Below are 18,720 nucleotides of genomic sequence, written 5' to 3' on the forward strand. Positions count from 1 at the left end.
TCTCTCTCTCTCTCTCTCTCTCTCTCTCTCTCTCTCTCTCTCTTCCAGACAAAAAATAGTACAGGCTACCTTCAAAATCATAGTCTTACTGCCTCTGCCTCCGGAGTGCTGGGATTACCGAAATGTTTCGCCATGCCCAGCTTTTTCCTTAACTTCTAAGAAACCTTACTGATAGTGCATGGATCTCTGATGCATCTGGGATACCCATAGCCCATAGCCCATACTGCTGCCAATCCTTCCAAAGACTGCCTCAGTCCTTCCATCTGTAGCATTTGTTCTGGTGCCCTTAGGCCATGGGACAATCTGTACTATACAGCCATGGTACAGTGTTAGAGAAAGTGTTCAATAACTGCACACTGAATATCCATCATGATCTCCACTATCCAAAATGGAAAAAAAAAAAAATGAGACATGGCCTGGAATACACTGTGCAGGCCAGACTGACCTCAAGCCCACAGAAATCTGCCTACCTCTGCTTCCTCAGTGTGTGCCACTGTGGCCAGCCAAAAGGGAAGATAACAATCAAACTGTCTCAATCTATATTTAATTTCCTGACTGTTGGGTAAGGAATATGGAGTATTCACAATATTACAAAGATAATACTTTGATTTTGTATGCAGAAACCAGTTTTTAGCACAGCAGTTACCTCTAGCCAGACTTGGGCAAGTTGATTTTAATATTACCTGTCATGTTATTGAGATGTGTTTTTTCATCATGCATTTACATAAGAGCCTGCCAGCACCTCTCTGATGGACTCTGGATCGATACTTCTAATTTAATTTGGTAGAAAAAGCAGGTTTCAACTGACTGTGAAAATTTCATTATCTTTCCAAAAGCTTTATAGTGTGGTGGGCTCTTTCCTTGACTTTCCCTCTCTTCCATCACGTATATCCTTTCTATGAAGCCTTGTTAACTGCTCTGTTCTTTATCTAACCAAGATTTTAGTCCAAAGGAAACACTCACTGGAGATAAGCGAAATCATGAAGCCGAAGATCTCAAGGAGCTGTCATTCTGGCCACCGTTTGCATTAATGATATTCACTGCAGTAAGTTTCCTCCCTTAGAACATCTGTGATGACATGCCATTCAGCTCATCCCCTCTCCTCTCAAATACACAAGTCCTGAGGGGCGTTATGTCTGGGCCCATGTTTCTGTTTGAGCAGAGCACTTTCTCACACACATAACCAAGACCGATCAACCATGAAGATTTTCTCCCCTTTTGACAGACAGTTATTGGAGCTTGAAATAGAAGAAAAGAATCTGAACAGAAGGCCTCATACATGGAGTCAGAGAGCTTTCTCCTCTCTTGCGCTCACTTTCCCATGCACAGTTCCCTGGGTGAACTCTCCCAGGCTTAAAATAGCTTGCACAGCATGAATAGCCACAAAAACAAATCCATAGCATGCAGTCGGCAGTAACTTGCCTCTGAAGGGGTGCCTCTACCTTAACGCAAGATGCAGGGCAGGTACCCTTCACACATATGGACTATAATCATTTCCCCTTTAAATTTTCTTTTCTTTTTTTTTTTCTTTTTTTTTTCCAACAAGGAGGAAGAGGCAGTTGATCATTACTGTTTTAATGTTTGGGTTGTAACCCCGTAAGTAGTTACCTTCACTAGGATTTTGCCTTTCAGACTCTGAGGGCTTGGCAGCTGCCTGCACTCTCCGGTGTCCACAGATGACAGATCCAGTTTGTCCTGGAATATACCTTTCAGGTACTGAGCAATCTTCCTCTGCTGCTGAATGCTGCAGTGGTTCTCAATGGACAGGATAACCGGGAACCTGAGGGGACAGGGACAATGCCAAGGGCGGGTGGTCAGTGGCGACAGCGCACAGGGATCTTGGAAACCTGGAAATAGACGCTGCACTCATTGCGTCCCTTCAATTCCCGGCAACTGAATGGACAATACTAATAATGAATGCTAAAAGGAGAAAGAGTACGCATGCACTGAAGAAAAAGCTCCTTAAAGCAAATATACTTTGCCAGGAACAATGCTGCAGGATGGCTTAGTTTAATATCGAGCAAGAAGTGAGGAATGTAATACGCGTGTGTGTTCACGTGCGTGTGCATGACTGTGTGCATGAAATCTGAAACCTACAGAAAGAAAACCCATGATGTCATTTTTTTCATATTTATTCACAAGTATAAGCATATCAAAGAGGCAGTTGCTTACTCTAAAAACGTACTGATGCCAGCTTGAGAACTAAAGGGAAAAAATAGTGTGATGCAAATTTATTTTAGTATCATTAAGTGTCAATTGTCAGGCCTCCCCCAAATTATTTTTATAAAACACAACCAGCTTTCAGCAAAAAAGAAAAAAGAAAAAGAAAAGAAAAGAAAAGAAAAGAAAAGAAAAGAAAAGAAAAGAAAAGAAAAGAAAAGAAAAGAAAAGAAAAGAAAAGAAAACCCTGTCTCAGTGAGATGGGTCTGCCTCAGCCAGTAAAGGCAACTTCTGCTGGGGCCTGATGACCTGGATCTGATCCCTGGCACCCACATGTGGAAGCAGGGAAGGGATTCCTGCTGGCTGTTCTCTAACACCCACATGTGCAGAGTGGCATATGAATAGACCCCACCTACCCACACATATAAATGTCAAAAAACAAAACAAAAACAAAACAAAACAAAAAAACCAACTATCCACTCTATAGCCACACACAAGTTTCAGTACAGAAAATGTAAGGTGGTTCCCAAAACCCACCACATGCTGAGGTTAGCAGCCAAAGCATGAAACAAACAAACCAAACCAAAAAAAGAAACCCAAAAACTTCATTTTCTTTCACGTACCTTTAGAAATAATATGTGACATTTTCTTTCAAAATATACAAACCAATATTTGAATTACCTAATGCATTAGTGTAAAGGGGGGGGGATTTTGTTGGCAAGCACAAGCTCCACCAGATGCCCCATGATCTCTTCAAATTAAATTCTGCTTGAATTGTAACTCTTGATGCTGAGGTCACAGAAAGGCGCCCTGCCTTTCTGACTGTGGGCTTCTGGGTGGTTGGGCTCCCACATTTCAAATTCTCGACACCCATATGAAGAGTTCATGAGTGTCTAGTGCTGCAAAGCAGAAGGCCGTTCTCAACCAGAAGAGATTTTGAGCCTCATTCCACCAAGGGACAATGGTCAATGTCTGAAGGTCTCTTTTGGTGGGCACAATTTAGGGATGTTGTATTTGGTGAAGCTGGAGAAGCTACTAAATGCCCTACAATACACAAGATGGCTCCCTGCCACATATGATCTTGCCCCAAATGTTCACAGTGCCAGAGTTAAAAGGTCTTGATAAAAAGGAGACATTGAAGATAGGAGAAAAATAAAAGGGCCAAAATTTGCTAATGTCCTAAACAAGTATATAATATTCTCATTTAAAGTGTTTCCTACTTTAAAGATGTATTTACCACTATTTTTATGTGTATGAGTGAGGCAAAAGAGTGTCAGATGTTATTGAACCTGGAATTAAAATTGGTTGTGAGCCAATGGTGTAGGTGTGGGGAACCAAACCCAGGTTGCCTGCAGGAGCACCAAGTGCTCTTTCTCAACCACAGAGCAATCTCTCCAGCCCCTATAGCACATTTTTTTCTCTAAGGGCACTTAAACATGAAGTCAATATTGCAGGCACTAGATGATCCTCAGGGGTATGGAGTGGCACTATTTTATATAATGGGAAATGAAAACATGTAAGAGTCATAAAAATCAGAGTTTGGAAGGCTTAATTTAGCACTAAATACTTCCATGTAAAAGATGCCAGAAACTAAATTTGCTATGTAGCAGGAATAGCTTATTTGGAGGGCAATTTAAGCTCATGCTTAATTAATAAGACCAAATATTAGAAAATTTAAAGGCCACTAGTTTCTAAAATATTTTTTGCAATCACAATTTTAGTTTGCTTCTTTAATTTAAAAATCCTTTCTTCTATGCTTAGTATATTTATGGAACTTGCTAAGTAGACAGAAATCAATGATTACTGAAATATGGTGCCACATTTTTATTTTTATTATTTTCAATAAGTTTACCATCTCATATCTATATAAGAAGGCATGTGACCAACCTTTTTTATCATGGTGCTACGTGCTATGACAGATATATGTTCAGGCAGCTAAGAATCAAGAAAGGGGAGATTCGTCAGCTGTGGGTCAAGATACGCTTCCCAGTAGGGCAGTGCTTAAATAATTTTGTTGCATAAAAACGAAACAGGTGATTGGCATTGTGGGAGAAGCATGCTAGCACACGAGGTTGGCAGTTATAAAAGCTCCAGGCTTGTTGGAGAAGGTGGAAGGGAAAGAGGGTTATTGTTAGCAGATGCTAGGTTTCTGCAGAGCAATGACAGAAGAGAATGATACTGGAAGAAGCCACAAATGAAGGACACGAAGACATCCTGGGTGCTGTGGACACTTCAGAAAAAAAAAAAAAAAAGCTAGAACAAGAATTACAGCAGCATTTGTACTTCAGAAAGGAAGTATAGCGTCAGTGCAGAGTATGAGCCAAAGGGGAAATGAGAGTTAAGAGAAGGCAGTGAAGTCAAAGAAAGGATGAACCATGTGTTGGATGTCTTATGTATCCTGAAGTGTCGAACACTCAGCATTTTATTATATTGTGATGCATTATGATAAAACTGTTATGGAGCAGGAAAGATGGCTCAGCAGATAAGAGCCCTGGGTGTTTTCTCAAAGGACTGGCGTTCAATTCCCAGCACCTACAAGAAGCCTAAGAATTATCTATAAATTCAGTCCCAGGGGATCTCCAGCCTTTTTGTGACCTCCACAGGCCCTTCATGAACATAGCACACAGATATACATTCAAGTAAAACACTCATACACATAAAAACTAAAGTTTCAAGTGATTACAAACTACTATGTATAATAGCTTGTTTCCAAGCTTTATGAGTTAATAAATTTAAATGTCATTCTTTGCAAAGATATTTCTAAAATAACAGGATGAGAGACAATGGGATTAAGAAATGAGTGGATCATAAGAATCCATAAACTTGGAAGCCATCGTACTTGTTTCCAATCTTTGCTGGGAGCTGGAAGAGAACTGGGGCTGTAGGAATGAAGCTGCAGGGTGTAAGGAAGGAGTGGAGCTCCGGGGCTAAGGGTGGAGGTCCTAGGTGAGAGGTGGAGCTTGGCTCCCAGGTGTTTATCTACTTACTCATTCTTCACGAATGCGTGCTTGTTGATGGTCTCCACAACATCTCTGAATAGAATTTTTGAAGTGAGAGTATAACCATGGTGAACCACTGGCTCTCCATCTGGGCCATCCCAACAGTCAACTGCCAAAAACAGAAGTTCACATCAACAACAGAAGATGTTTGGAGTTCCTTAATATCTCTGGAAGTACTAGAAATATTTATGATTATTACTAGAACTTATACATACTATAATTTTCACAAAGATGTAAAGACAGAGAATTGAACATTCTGGCACACTTTATGAGAATAAAGAGAGAGATAAAGGATTTGTTTTTTTTTTTTTTTTGAGTGCTTATATTTTACAAAAATATCAGGCTAGGCTCACAAGTAGATCAACACACATCAAATTTTCTCTTGGGAATTTATCAAAATTAAACCAAATATACCTAAGAATATGATCTTTATATTTTTTTTCTTCATTAACTAAAATGAATTGAACTTCTCCATATAAATCTTTTTATCTGCAGGTTGCTTTTGGTCCCAGCAACAGATAGCAGTTCTGCCTGAGCCTGCTTTGAGGTCTTACAACTGCAGTGTCACCTTTTACCAAGGTCTCCAGCTATTGGTTAGTCAGTCTATAGATTTCAGACTTGCTCACCTCACAACCATGTGAGCTGGCAAACTCACAGATATCAGCCTGCCTGTGCTGTGAGGATTAAAGGGATGCACCATCATTCCCAGCCTGAAGTAGACATTTCTAAAACCTTGTGGCATGGCATCTGTAGTGATCTCTTAACATAAGACCTTCCTCACGTGTTAGCGCTACTGCTGGTGTTAACAAATATTCTGCACTTTAGGTTGTATAGCATGTACAATTCTGTTTAGTGTCTAACAGTTCATAGTGATGATGAATAATGATGTTACTAGTTCACATTATACTGTACCATGTTTTTAATTATTATTTCAGAGTGCATTTTTTTTATTTATAAAACCATTTATTAGAGAACAATAGGCTCTTTTCCATAGGCAGATCACTCTTGCTGTGTCTCTTGATCATATTAAGCAGACTAATCCACACCACTTAGGTTTGTGCAAGCACACTCTGATATTTGGCAAAATTGCCTGACACATTTGGAGACTGTATCACTGCCATCAGGCAGTATATCACTGTGTGCAATTTCAACACCTCTTGCCCTGACCTATAGTCCTATTTTTAAAGCAGAAATCATATAGCAGATAATATATTAATAGCTTTCAAAGAAAGTGCAAAATTAAAAAGACACATTAATACATGGTTTGTTCTTCACACCAACATATTTAGCATCATCAGTCATGAAACAGTATTCTTCTAATATTTAAAACAAAGGCAGACGATCCACAGTTGAGATGGTTTCTAATATTTTGTGTCTGAACTCATCTGGTTTCTGATAATTGAGGATAATAACACACCAGAATAGCATTGAGATTCAGAAAGCCAGATTCAAGGCAAGTTTCATGTAAAGGCTAACAATGTGCTGGTGGTATTGGCAAAAGAGAAATACTCTAACAAATCTAATAAGATGCAAACAAGCCAGGGACCACAGGGACCGTTTTTCAACCATATCACACAGTTAAGGGCCCAAACACTCTGACAAAGTGTTTGTCAGAGTTAAAATCATTCTGAAGGCCAAGTGGCTAGTCCAAACACTTTTGTAATAAGGGAATGTACAGAGTTCCATCATGGTGGCTTTCAGGGAAAACAGAAAAGGACTGAATGTAAATCTACTTTAACAGCATTATAGTCAGTCCATAATAACAAATATTTCCCCTATCATTAAGCAACTTAGGCTGGAAAGCAAGTGAATGAATGGTAGTATAGAAAAAGAACACTATCTGCTTGGTTTTCTGGCAAACCCACCTAACCACAGTGACTTGTCAGTCTCCCACAAGACACCAGACATACCCTGAAGGAGAACATATTACAAGTAATGGAGATAGAAAAACACATCATCAAAGTAGAAGCTCGGAAGAAGATAGATCCCAAAGTCACAATATCATATATACATTGTTCTCCATTTTAAACTTTCATCCCCAGAAAAAGCTGTTTAAGGAAATATCTGTAGATCTAAACATCTCTATCTGTGACCTGTTAGATTCTATAGGAATGATGTCCTCTAAGTCAGATGTAGGTGTTTAAGAATAAAGCCATCTTCATCCAAGTCTAAGGTAGATGGAGTGCTTCTGGCATATGAAGAATTTGGTGTATCCATACCCAAGTTGCAGATAAGAACTAAGAACTTTATGTTCCACAAAACAAAGAAATTGTTGAGAAACTGTAAGGCATCATGTGACCAAATTTTAAGCCTTTAGAAACAAGTAAATATTGGAGTGTTAGGCTTAATCATGAACAAAGCAAGTACTTCCTTTTAAGGCTAACCTCCCTTTTTTCAGTACGAGGCATCCACTGTGTCAAGTCATTCTCCTGTAATCTGCTAGTCTTTACTTATTCTCTTATAAGATGTTCAGAAAGAGTACCAGTTTCCTGGAGATGAACAGGGATTGAATCTCCAGCTTGCAAGCTCTAGAAACCTCAGTCATTTACTTAAATCTGTGTTTAAGTTTATAGTCATTGACCTAAATCTGTGTTGAAGTTTCCTTTTAGTAACTTACCCCATTACCTCCTGGTGCTTGAGGGCTTAAATGAGAACAGGACCTGTCCACATCTAAGTAGAACCTGTTTTACAGTCCACTGAGTTCAAGGTGACAACCAAAGCTTCCAATATGAAAATGATAAAGTTCAAAGCTGATCAAGCTCACCAGGTAAGTATGAATAGTCTCCTTAACAAAGACTTTCCAGAAAGGGTAATGGGACATTCACTATTCTGCTACAGTTTATTTTAAGAAGAATTTCAAGTCAAATGCCAGGAGAGGCATTTACTGACAGAAGCTAGTGGAGAAAGACTTGAAAACTCAAAATTGCAGCACGAAGCCCAATGTGGCTTGTAGTGCACTGTCACAACTGAGGCAGAAACATTGCAATGAGTCCAAGGACAGTCTGAGCTATAGTGAGTTCTTGAATAGTCTGAGCTACAGTGGAAGACTCTATCTCAAACACACACAAACAAAAAGGCAGCGAATAAAACAACAACATCCTGTGACAGGGCTCTACATCCTCTCAGACTGTATGAATATCTGGGCCATGGTGACCTTTAGTCTTGAAAGTTCTCTTTGATGATTGCCAAACAGAAAGAAGGTAAAGAGAAAATTCACACTATGCCATTTGTGGCACAGTGTCTAAAAGCTCCCATTCATCTGATAATAACAACAAAAGCCATGCATCCCTTAACATAAATTGTCTTAGTGAGATAACTTTCCTTTATCATATTCAGCCAGAGCTGGAAAATTAGACATTTTGGTTCAGTATATAAAGTCAAGCATGGGAATAGACAGGTTCATATAGTGTCTTTCAGACGAGAATTTAAATGCCTTCTCCCCACCCATAAGCTCATGAGTGTTGATACCTCTTTTGGTGGAACTGTTTGGGAAAGATTAGGAGGTGTGGCCTTGTTTGAAGAGGTGAGTCACTGAGAGTGGGGGATGGGCTTTGAGATTTCCAAATTTCACTCCATTCCTAGTTGTCACCACTCTGCCTGGTAATTGTGTGTCAGGATGGAAGCTCACAGGTACTGCACTCAAATATCACGCCTTCCTGTCTGTCTTCTTCCACATTCCCTGACATGATGGTCATGGACTCTAACTAACGCTCTGAAACTTTAAGTCCCAATAAATTCCTCAGTCTATAAATTGACTCAATCTTGGTGTTGCAAGTAGAATACTGATTTTGGACAAATAAGCAAAAGAAGAGAAGACTTGGATCCAAGAGGCAGGAAAGGTAAGAGTAACAGTACAAAGGAAGGCAGTGGCAAGCTGTAATGGCATCTAGAGTAGACAGTCACTTTATGAATCCACAGAATGCCATTCGTGGCCTCCAAAGAAATGTTGGCGTTTAAATGAGGGGCCACCCTCAATGTGACTTCAGTGAGGCTAGGTGCACAGGGCATACCTCTACACATCAAACCTGCAACATTTTTGAGTGTCAAGTGGTCGAGGGGCTGAATAATAGCCAAGAGGAGAATGCCACCGCAAGAACTCTTACTTAGACAGAATCTTTCATGTTAGTACTTTGAGCATCTTTAGCATTCAGTTATTAAGCCATCTGAGTTAAGTCATTATTATTAATAGGTAATCTTGCAACTACTGCAAAAATATTATAGAATAAAATATAAATCTACAGAACCATTTTGAAGATTGTTATTTTATATAAATAGTTTACTTTTTAAGATTTCTTTATACATTATATATATATATGCATATATACATTCACATACATGTGTGTGCGCATGTGTGTGTGTGTGTGTGTGTGTGTGTGTGTGTGTGTGTGTGTGTGTATGTGTGTGTGTTTACCTGCACATATATCTGTGTACCATATGTTTGTACGGTGCCCATGAAGCCATAAGAGGGTATTAGATCCTTGGGAATTAGATTTCCATAGGGTTATAAGCAGCTATGTAGGGGTTGAAACTGAACCCAGACCCTGCCATAACCGATCTTCACTGCTCCTATGTCAAAGCAGTTGAGTTTTGCTGGGAACATAGGAGGGACTAGGCATACAGATTTTCAGCACTAAAGATTTTTGTAAGGTTAGTTCCATCCTCCCTAACTCATCAGCTCCCATTCCCTGATGATTTTTTTCAATAATTTGTTGATCTTCTTAGCTCCCCAAACAATCTCCACCTGCTGTACACAGGAGTGGGTGATGACCTCTCCTACGTCCCTCAGAACAAAAGAAATATCAGGCATGAAATTTTTCAAAAGCTCATATACTCTTCCTCTCATTGAGGACAACCAATATCATTTTCCTCTCTCTCAAGTCTCACCCCTAGCCCCCCCAAAAAATCTACAGTATAAAAAATTATAAGAAATATATTCAGCTATAAGCCCACAAGTTTGCCTGCCAATACTTGATTTTAACTACCATATTCATAGAGATTTATGACTCCTTTATCTCTTCTGGATTATTTAGTTCAGATATTGTTATCCATCGACAGATTAAAACATGGGTTTATATGTTGCAAAGTCACTCTCAACTCAGCAGATAGAAAACTGTCCTCATTTCTGCTCTTCCCTTCAGATTTCAGATAGCAGAGAACAGTATCATCATCCACTCCTAGCTTCTCCATCTCTCTTAGTGAGCTCTAATAGGCTTCGTTCCTCATGATTTAGTCACTGTTTTTAAGGTACAAGAGATTGAATTGAGAACGGGATGCACAAAGTCATCAATCCTCCCTTGCATCTTCATGTTGAACAGGGTCTCACTAGGCTATCCCACCTGGCCTTGCACTTGTACCTTCCAACCTCAGTCTCCTAAGTCACTGTGGTAGGGGCTTACATAAGCAGGGCAGGGTAGTCCAATATTTTTAATTCTTCCTTTAAATAATAACAGTGTTCCACCAGTCTCCTAATTCAGTTCCCACTTCTCCTCTCCCTCTACAGGCAGACATTGTGTGTGAGTGGGCCAACCTATACCTTCATAGATAGCACTGGCTTATCTATAACCTGAATACTATTTAAAAACCCTTAGCTAGGGGACCACATTCCCCTTTCTCTGCTTTCTGACCTGTGGAGACATAAGCTAGCAGCCTCATGTTCCTGACACCAAAGTCTCAAGCTGCTCTCACTGCTGTCTTATCCACCATGATGGACTTACATCATTGTACCTCAGAACTGGTAAGATAAATTCCTCCTCATTTATGTTGCTTCTTGCCAAATATTTGATCACAGTGCTGAGGAAAGTGTCCATTACAGAAAAGTGGTTCCGTGAAGTACTCACACTAGTATGATATTCCTTGACTATGTGACTCAGAGGCCCCGGAACAAGTGTGTAGAAAGAATGTAGAAGTGTTCACAGGGGCTGTGCAAGAGAGAAGCTCTAGAATGTTATTAATAGGTTGTTCTGCTAAAGGTTTGCAAGTCCAGGATACCAATAGAAAGGTGGACAGTGGAAAACAAAAGCTCTATTAGGAGCTATTCCCAGTATATCCTGGCAAGGTATCTGCCTGTGTTCTAAAACTTAAATGAAACTGAATCTAAAAATAATGGATTAATTGATTTGCCAAAGAAAATCTGAAGATGGTAACATTAAGGATGCATCATAGTTATTATTGTCCTTTACACCTATCCAGATTTACAGTGAGACAGAGCAGAAAGTGGAGCACAAAGATATGGGAAAAAAACGCAGCTTAGTGAGAGAAAAAACAGCTTAAACAGAATTGAGGAAAACGAGCAAAGTGCAGGTGGGGACAAACTGGCCATGATTATTAATGAAGTTAGTGCCTCTCGGCTGAGGCATAGCTCAAATGGTAGAGCACATAACTATTATATTGAGATTTTGGGCTCAACCGCCTGCAAGGATAGGAGGGGCACTACATAAAAACCAGAGCTTTGCACTAGACAGTAACAGGTGATATGAGGACAAGTCATGGCACCAACCAAAGCTCCAGAATGAAGCATATGTAAACTCATTTGAAAACCTTTTGTTTGACATGATAGTCTCTTAAAAAAAAAAAAAAAAAAAAAAGCCTCAGGACATCCTGCTTGAGCCAGACTGATGAAGGAAGTCTTTTCTCAGGCTCAGCCACAGAGGACACAGAGGACACTGCAGTGATGGTCCAACTGCACCAGGCTACATATCAAGCAATGATTATTATTTGGTTTGAAGGTATGCAAACTCAAGAGTAAGGAGTTGTGGAGACTTGCACCAAGGTTCTAAACATCCTTTGAGGCCTACAGCATGGTAGGATTCCCTAACTGGGGCTCCTGTGAGGGAACCGATGTTGCAATGATGATCAGGGATATGAGAGAGTTCAGGAATGTAAGATGTTCACTGGGTAAAGCTACAGAGGATGACTGAGTAAAAACAAGCTCAAGAGAGAAACCACGGGTATAACAGGCAACAGAGCTTGCAGAAATGACTACTCGATGTTGCTTAAATCCAGATAAAGCCACCAAGAGCTCCAGATACTGGATAGGGTTTGGTGTTCACCCTGGTGGACTTCAGTCTTGCTTTGGTCAGATCTTTCTGGACTAGGCCCCCATTTCTCCATTTTGAAATTGTTATGTTCTCTGTGCCATTGTATAATTTTGTGAACTTACAAGAGGCTCCCAGTTCTGAGATAACTGAGTCTCAGAAGAAACTGAACCTTAAATAGTATTGACTATTAAGACCTTGGAGACTCTTAAAAGACAAAATGCATTTTCTATTAAGGTTAAAATATAGAGAGGTTAAACTGGAAATGGGGGACCCACTTATGTTGCAGGATTTTCCCTGTCCAATTACTTAGGGGAGCAGGAAGCCTGTGATTGGACAGGGAAAAGGGAGGCTGCATGAAGAGTTACAGAAATGGAGAGCATGCAGAGAAAAGAAAAGGAGAATGGGGGCAGACATGAACCAGCATGGCTGGAACCAGCCACAGGTAGTTATGATATCATAAATTTAGAATAATTGGGATAAAGCTTTTGCCATTATCAATTGGCTCTGAAATTATTGTATTGGCATCTTGTAAATTATGATTTTACTGATACATAAATCTGATTGGTTAATTATAAGCATTAAGAGTTTTGATTTTACCAGGTTACTGGGTATTATGATATCAAACCATGATGTTGATGTCTCAATTTGGTTACTGCAATACGGGACCACTGATGGCAGAGAGGGACGGTGGTCCAGGGGAAAGTGAGCCAGACACTGCTGGGGGACTAGCTGGAGAGAGCTGCTGGCAACTAGAGTGTAGGAGCGTGGGTCCAGCCCTGCTGGTTGCAGGATGAAAGAAGCAGGAGCATGAAGACTTGCAGGTTCTCATTTAAACACACTTAAACATGGATAACACACCGTCTGTGAGTGTGGAGACCAGATGGAATAACAAAGCGGGGAATGAGACAGCATGATTCCTAGCTAGTGTTCATCTCTCTCTGCTTTCTGGATGTGGATATAGTATGACTAGCCACCTCATGATCTCACTGGCTTGCTCACCCATTAGTTAGGTTCTGGTCTTTTCAAGCAATAAACCAGAATAATTCTCTCTCGGAGCAAAAATTTCTTCACTGATCCCCAAAATTAAAATTTTAACACTAAAACCATTATGCCTGACCCAACTCTTATATTTTACCCCATGTTCTACTGGCCTACATGAACACCTAAATCATGCCTGTACCTAGAGCAATAGAATTCTCACATCACACTAATAGTTTTATGTACATGATCCCTGATAATTTGCAAGCTCTTCAAAGACTAAAATTACATCTTACTTATATCTCTTTCCTCATCACTGGAACTGATTAGCAATGTAATAAATATAGACCATCAAATCTCTTCAAAATAAATAGCTCTGCTAAACTACTTTTGCTGTTTTTTTTTTTGGGGGGGGGTTATCAAGACATGGTTTTTCTGTGTAGCCCTGGCTGTCCTGAAGCTCACTCTGTAGATGAGGCTAGCCTCAAACTCAGAAATCTAACTGTCTCTGCCTCCCAAATGCTGGGGTTAAAGGCATGTGCCATCACCACCCGGCTTTCTATTTTTTAAAATATCTTTTCAGGAAGGTTATTATTTTTCACAGGTTTTTTTTAAAAAGCAATTCAAGGTATGTTTCTCAAATATTGGCACATTTCCCTGTTCCCTATAATTGAAAAGTAAGGAAAAAGAGAGGATAATGACTAATGACTTTATAATGGAGACACATCTCTAATTAGTATAGAAAGAGCTTTTGAGCCTCTATTATTCAAATGGCATATTAATCAACCACACCTGAGCTTAGAAAAACTACACTTACCTTCCACACACCTACAACCCTCTTGTAGCACCCGTGCATACATATCCACTTTAGACTGAGAAAGGAGCTGGTCCCCAGTCAGGTACGTGTTGTGAGATGAAGCAATGTAGTAGTTGCACAAGGGCTGATCCATGTCTTGGTACACTTCATGGTGCAACGGGTTAAATACGTCACAGGCAGGGCTACGCATGAAGTTCGTGAAGCCTTCACAGGAGAGAGAGAAATACCACAGATTTCACAGAGTGTCTACATAACTGGTGCCAAGAGAGACAAACGGCCAAAGAATATTCATAAGCAAATATCAGGACAGTGCTTGTGCAATGAGAGATTTGCCTAATGACAAATAAAAAAATATGACTTTGGGGAGCAGCCATTTAAATATATCCTCCAGAAAAATTAACTGACATCTTTAAAAAAAAAATGGGTTGTCATGACAAAAGCATTTATTAACTATTAAACTCAAGTTATGCTTATGTAATGTGCCCTAGAGATGATCAATGTCATATTATAGCCATATTAAACCTCAATCAACCAGCTGATAAGTTGTTACAATGTTCGCAACACCAGCACATGATAAAGTCTAAAGCCAAGCTTTAAGCATGGCCTAAATTCAGAGGGTAACTAACTATGAAACTGGTTTTGGAAAAAATACTGCCAGTGACTTGCACATAAATAACCTTAAAATAATGCTTAGTTTGTATAGGAAGTGGACAGATTTTCTATAAGTTTTACTTAAAGTAGAAGAGGCAGCCATCATCATGGAATTTATGAAGACAAATATAAGGGACCAGAAGTAGTCATTATTGTGACAGGTTGTCTCAAGTCTTTGAGACTCATTTGGTAAAATCCAATCAGTAAATGTCCTCTGAGTCTTCGTAGTTTCTTCCTGGTGACCTTTATGTTTATGACTCGAGACCACATTTAATTGCATCTTGGGGGAAGCCTCAAAAAAAAAATTCATATCTAAGCACAGTCTTAAGAGGCCCAAGTTAGTTTGTCTTCTGTTTTTTAGTTTTAATGATAGGAAATTTTAAATTATTCCTCTTCCTTTTAATTCTCTTCCACCTCAGGAAAGAAGTGCTTGGCTTTATCAAGCCAGGAATGGCGGTAGGGGCCTGATTGCTACCCACGTGCGTGCGCACACACATACAAACACACACACACATAAACACACACACACATGAACACACATACATACAAACATGCACACACATACATATACACATACATACATACATACACACATGAACACATACATGCACGCACATACACACATGCACATACACACATAAACATACATACATGCGTACACATACATACACATATACATACACGCATGCACACATATATGAATACACATGCACATACACACACACATGCACACACACACTTGCACACACGCACGCTTATCTATACTGATGATGGGCGCAGGGGAATTCCTGAAATTAACAGTCAATTGTGGCTTTGCATGTTCTTGGATAAAGTTGAGTTTCCCTGCAGTCTTCAGTTAAAACAATCTGTTCTGCTTCAGAAATCCTATAGCCTATAATTTATTTCTCTGCATTTTTTAAAGTCAGATAGCTTATATACATTGTATAAGCTATATTTATACCATGTTTTTAATGTATAAATCCTAGGGGCTAGCTGTTTAGAGCATAATGATAAATAAATTATTTAATTTCTTTTGGTCTTGCTTTCCTTAGCTATTAAATGAGGTAGTAATATTGATAAGAATTCCATTTCTAACAGTTTCTAAAATTCTACCAATTGGGAAAAACAAACCAATTCCTAACATTTTGTTTTGTTCGTTTTTTTAAATGTTTATTTTCCAGTCACTACTTTTGTAGATTATTTGTTTGGGGGCCAAATTTTCCTCCTGCAATTACCAGCACATGACTACTTCCAAAAAAAAATTGTCCATTTGAACCAAGTCCAGATATTTCTTGGCATTCATCGCACACAATGGTAGCTTAAGGAGTACCGCAAAAAATAGGAGGTGAACAAAACCAGAGATCTGCTTTGCAGGAACACAAATGCTTTCTGGGATCCTACAAATATTCCCCAATTTTGCTTCCTAAGAACTGTAATAAAATTTAATATAGCAGAGAGGGGAGACAGAGAGAGTAGGACCACTGGTTACCTTCTATACCAAGGACGTTTTTCACTTTGTTTTCTTCAGAAACTTCAAACTTCGTTATGATGTCAAGACAATACTCCAGTGTCACATTATTCATCTAAAGAAAGCAGAATTAAAAGAAAGCACCTGCAACTTCATGAACCATGTCCCTCTATAGTTCAGCAAGATGGACTGACCAGTATCCCCTGCTTCATAGTTCAGGGCGCTTCAGGAAGCACCACTGTCTGGAGTCTTCAGGTTCCTTTTCCCTTTTCTCATTGGAGGATGATTATGATCTTACCCTTCCTAAGCACCTGTCAGCTTTAGTTAGTGAACACACCCCTTCAACTCTTAGAATACTCTCCATGAAGGAATAGAAGAAAATTAATGCAAAACCATTGTCCAAAACCCACTTTCAATATAGCAGCTATCTGACAAATAAGCGATTTTTACATAAAAAACTAAACTAATAATTACAAATAGATGTGGAAAGATAACTATGGTCTGACAAAACAGGATGTTTTCTAAGTAGATTCGGCTGCATGGGCATTCTTGAAGAGTCTTCCACTGAGTAGTCCACTATGGAGATTCAGGACCACAAAAATGAGAAAAAAAATGAACAAAGAAAAGCTGGCTGAGGAGTGAACATAACAAAGGACCCAGCAACTATGTGGCTTTTGTCCAGGTCAACCAGCTTACAGAAACCCAGTGACTACAAAAGCCACTTCCCTTTGCCATGGCTACCAGATAGTGCAATGGTGAGGGACAGGGGATGCTTTAGGGGAACCTTTTGTAGCACCAACAAGGCAGTATATGCTCTTATCACTGTCAGTCTCAAGGCTGCTGCATGCATATGTACACAATAAGGGAAAGTAAACTGTTTAGAAATAGTTTCTTTAAACAGCAACATAAAGAAAGAGGGCAGCCTTGGGACTGTAGCTCAATGGTAGAGCACTTGCCTAATATTGAAAAATCTGTGATCCCTAGAACCCAAAAGAGAAAAAAAAATGACACTTTTATTTTTTAAAAAAACCATTTGCTCAGGAAAATAACAATGACGTTTTAAAATACTTTAAGAATAGGGGCTGGTTCAGTTGTTAGGAACACTCACTGTTCTTTCAGAGGTCCCGAGTTCAGTTCCCAGCAACCACATGGTGGCTCACAGGGATTCAATGCCCTCTTCTTGAGTGACTGAAGACAGCTAGAGTGTACTCATATAAACAAAATAAATATTTAAAAAAAATACTGATAAATAATGATAAGAGAAGTCAATCTTTCAAGCCAATATGAAATAACAAATACTGAAAACATTGTATGTATTGTATGTTATATTATATCCATCCCTCCAAGATTCCACTGTCTTTTAGGTTCAAAGGGTTTTAGTAAAATCTAGGGTTTTTTCTTTACTAAATCATCTATTTAATAGGACTTAGTATGAAAATATGGTTAAGTAAACAGAACTGTAAAGCCCCCAAAGTACTCCAGAGACCCAGAAGGCTGTGAACAGCTCCTTAGCTTGTCTACTATGAGCCAGACTTAACACACATATCCATCTCTCATAAGAGAAAAAGAGCCACACCAGTAACTTTATGCAGCATGGAAAGAATGAGGCCTTTGTTCTAAGGTACACTCAGGCAAACCTCCAGGTGTCCAAGAGATCTACAGCAAGGAACACACAGCAAACTAAACATCAGTCTAGAGAAAACTTCACCGTAGATAAGCAGAGAATTCAGGACCACAAGACACAAACCAGAATTATTATTTTTTTTTTAGAAATCATACTTAAAATATTCATCATATTAATGAAAATATTAGTAAAGACACCACAAAACTAAGACATTTCTAGAAATAACTTTCTATCAACTACAGTGTGAAGTACTGCGTTAAGGAGAGTTGAAGGTCATGTGAATCCACTCTCATCCAGCCCCAAGCCTTCTCATGTAAGTAGTATCTCAACAGCATGACACAATTTCATTTTTAAGCCTCTCTTTATGATGCCAGTTAGACGTGCATATTGCTATCAAAGCAAGATAGTGATTACCATCATCTTTGATTTTAAATGTTCACAATGAGCACAGGTACCTGCTGTAGGAAGTGGAAGAAACCCTGAGCCTGTTAATGCGAGTCCTGAGTCAATGTGCACCATCAAGAGACGCACGTAGTCTTAATCACTAAGTCATCTCTCCAGCCCCTACAATTGTCATCTACACTTCTCAGTTTATAGATAACACAACTGATGCAGAGAATAATTAAGTAGTATCACAAAAGTCCCAGAACTGTAAGAGTCAAGAACCAAGGTTCACATTGGATCTTCTAGATTTTAAGTCAAAACCTTTTTCTTTCATATAGATCTAATTCCTTGGTGTTGTCTTCATTTCTACTAAAATATTTGAAGGCTGTTTGGCTTTTCAGTATAGCTGAAATGTATGAATCATTTGAAGGTATTACAATTTTCAAACCAGTTACTGGACTCTGAGAAGTGTCAGAACATGAATACTTTTACAGCTTGATTGTTGGTTCCTATAACTTGTCTATATTGTGTGTGTTTACCTTTATGTGAGGACTTTTCCTCTTCAAGATGATTTTAAACTACAGTAGTTAAGAGAACAGAAT

At 39.2% G+C, this 18,720-nt stretch overlaps 1 protein-coding gene across 2 annotated transcripts in view; it reads right to left on the minus strand.

Annotated features, from left to right (window-relative positions):
- The window catches only part of Plch1 (phospholipase C eta 1), a 196,636-nt gene that overhangs the window by 42,769 nt on the left and 135,147 nt on the right, over positions 1-18,720 (minus strand). For both annotated transcript variants that reach the window (XM_029537859.1, XM_029537860.1), the window contains 4 exons: positions 16,132-16,225; positions 13,992-14,195; positions 5,148-5,268; positions 1,609-1,780 (listed from right to left, as the gene is read on the minus strand). In XM_029537859.1, coding sequence (XP_029393719.1) covers positions 1,609-1,780; positions 5,148-5,268; positions 13,992-14,195; positions 16,132-16,225 — 591 coding nt within the window. The remainder of the gene's footprint in view (positions 1-1,608; positions 1,781-5,147; positions 5,269-13,991; positions 14,196-16,131; positions 16,226-18,720) is intronic.

The sequence above is a fragment of the Mus pahari genome, chromosome 4 (assembly GCF_900095145.1).
Source record: "Mus pahari chromosome 4, PAHARI_EIJ_v1.1, whole genome shotgun sequence".
Classification (NCBI taxonomy): domain Eukaryota; kingdom Metazoa; phylum Chordata; class Mammalia; order Rodentia; family Muridae; genus Mus; species Mus pahari.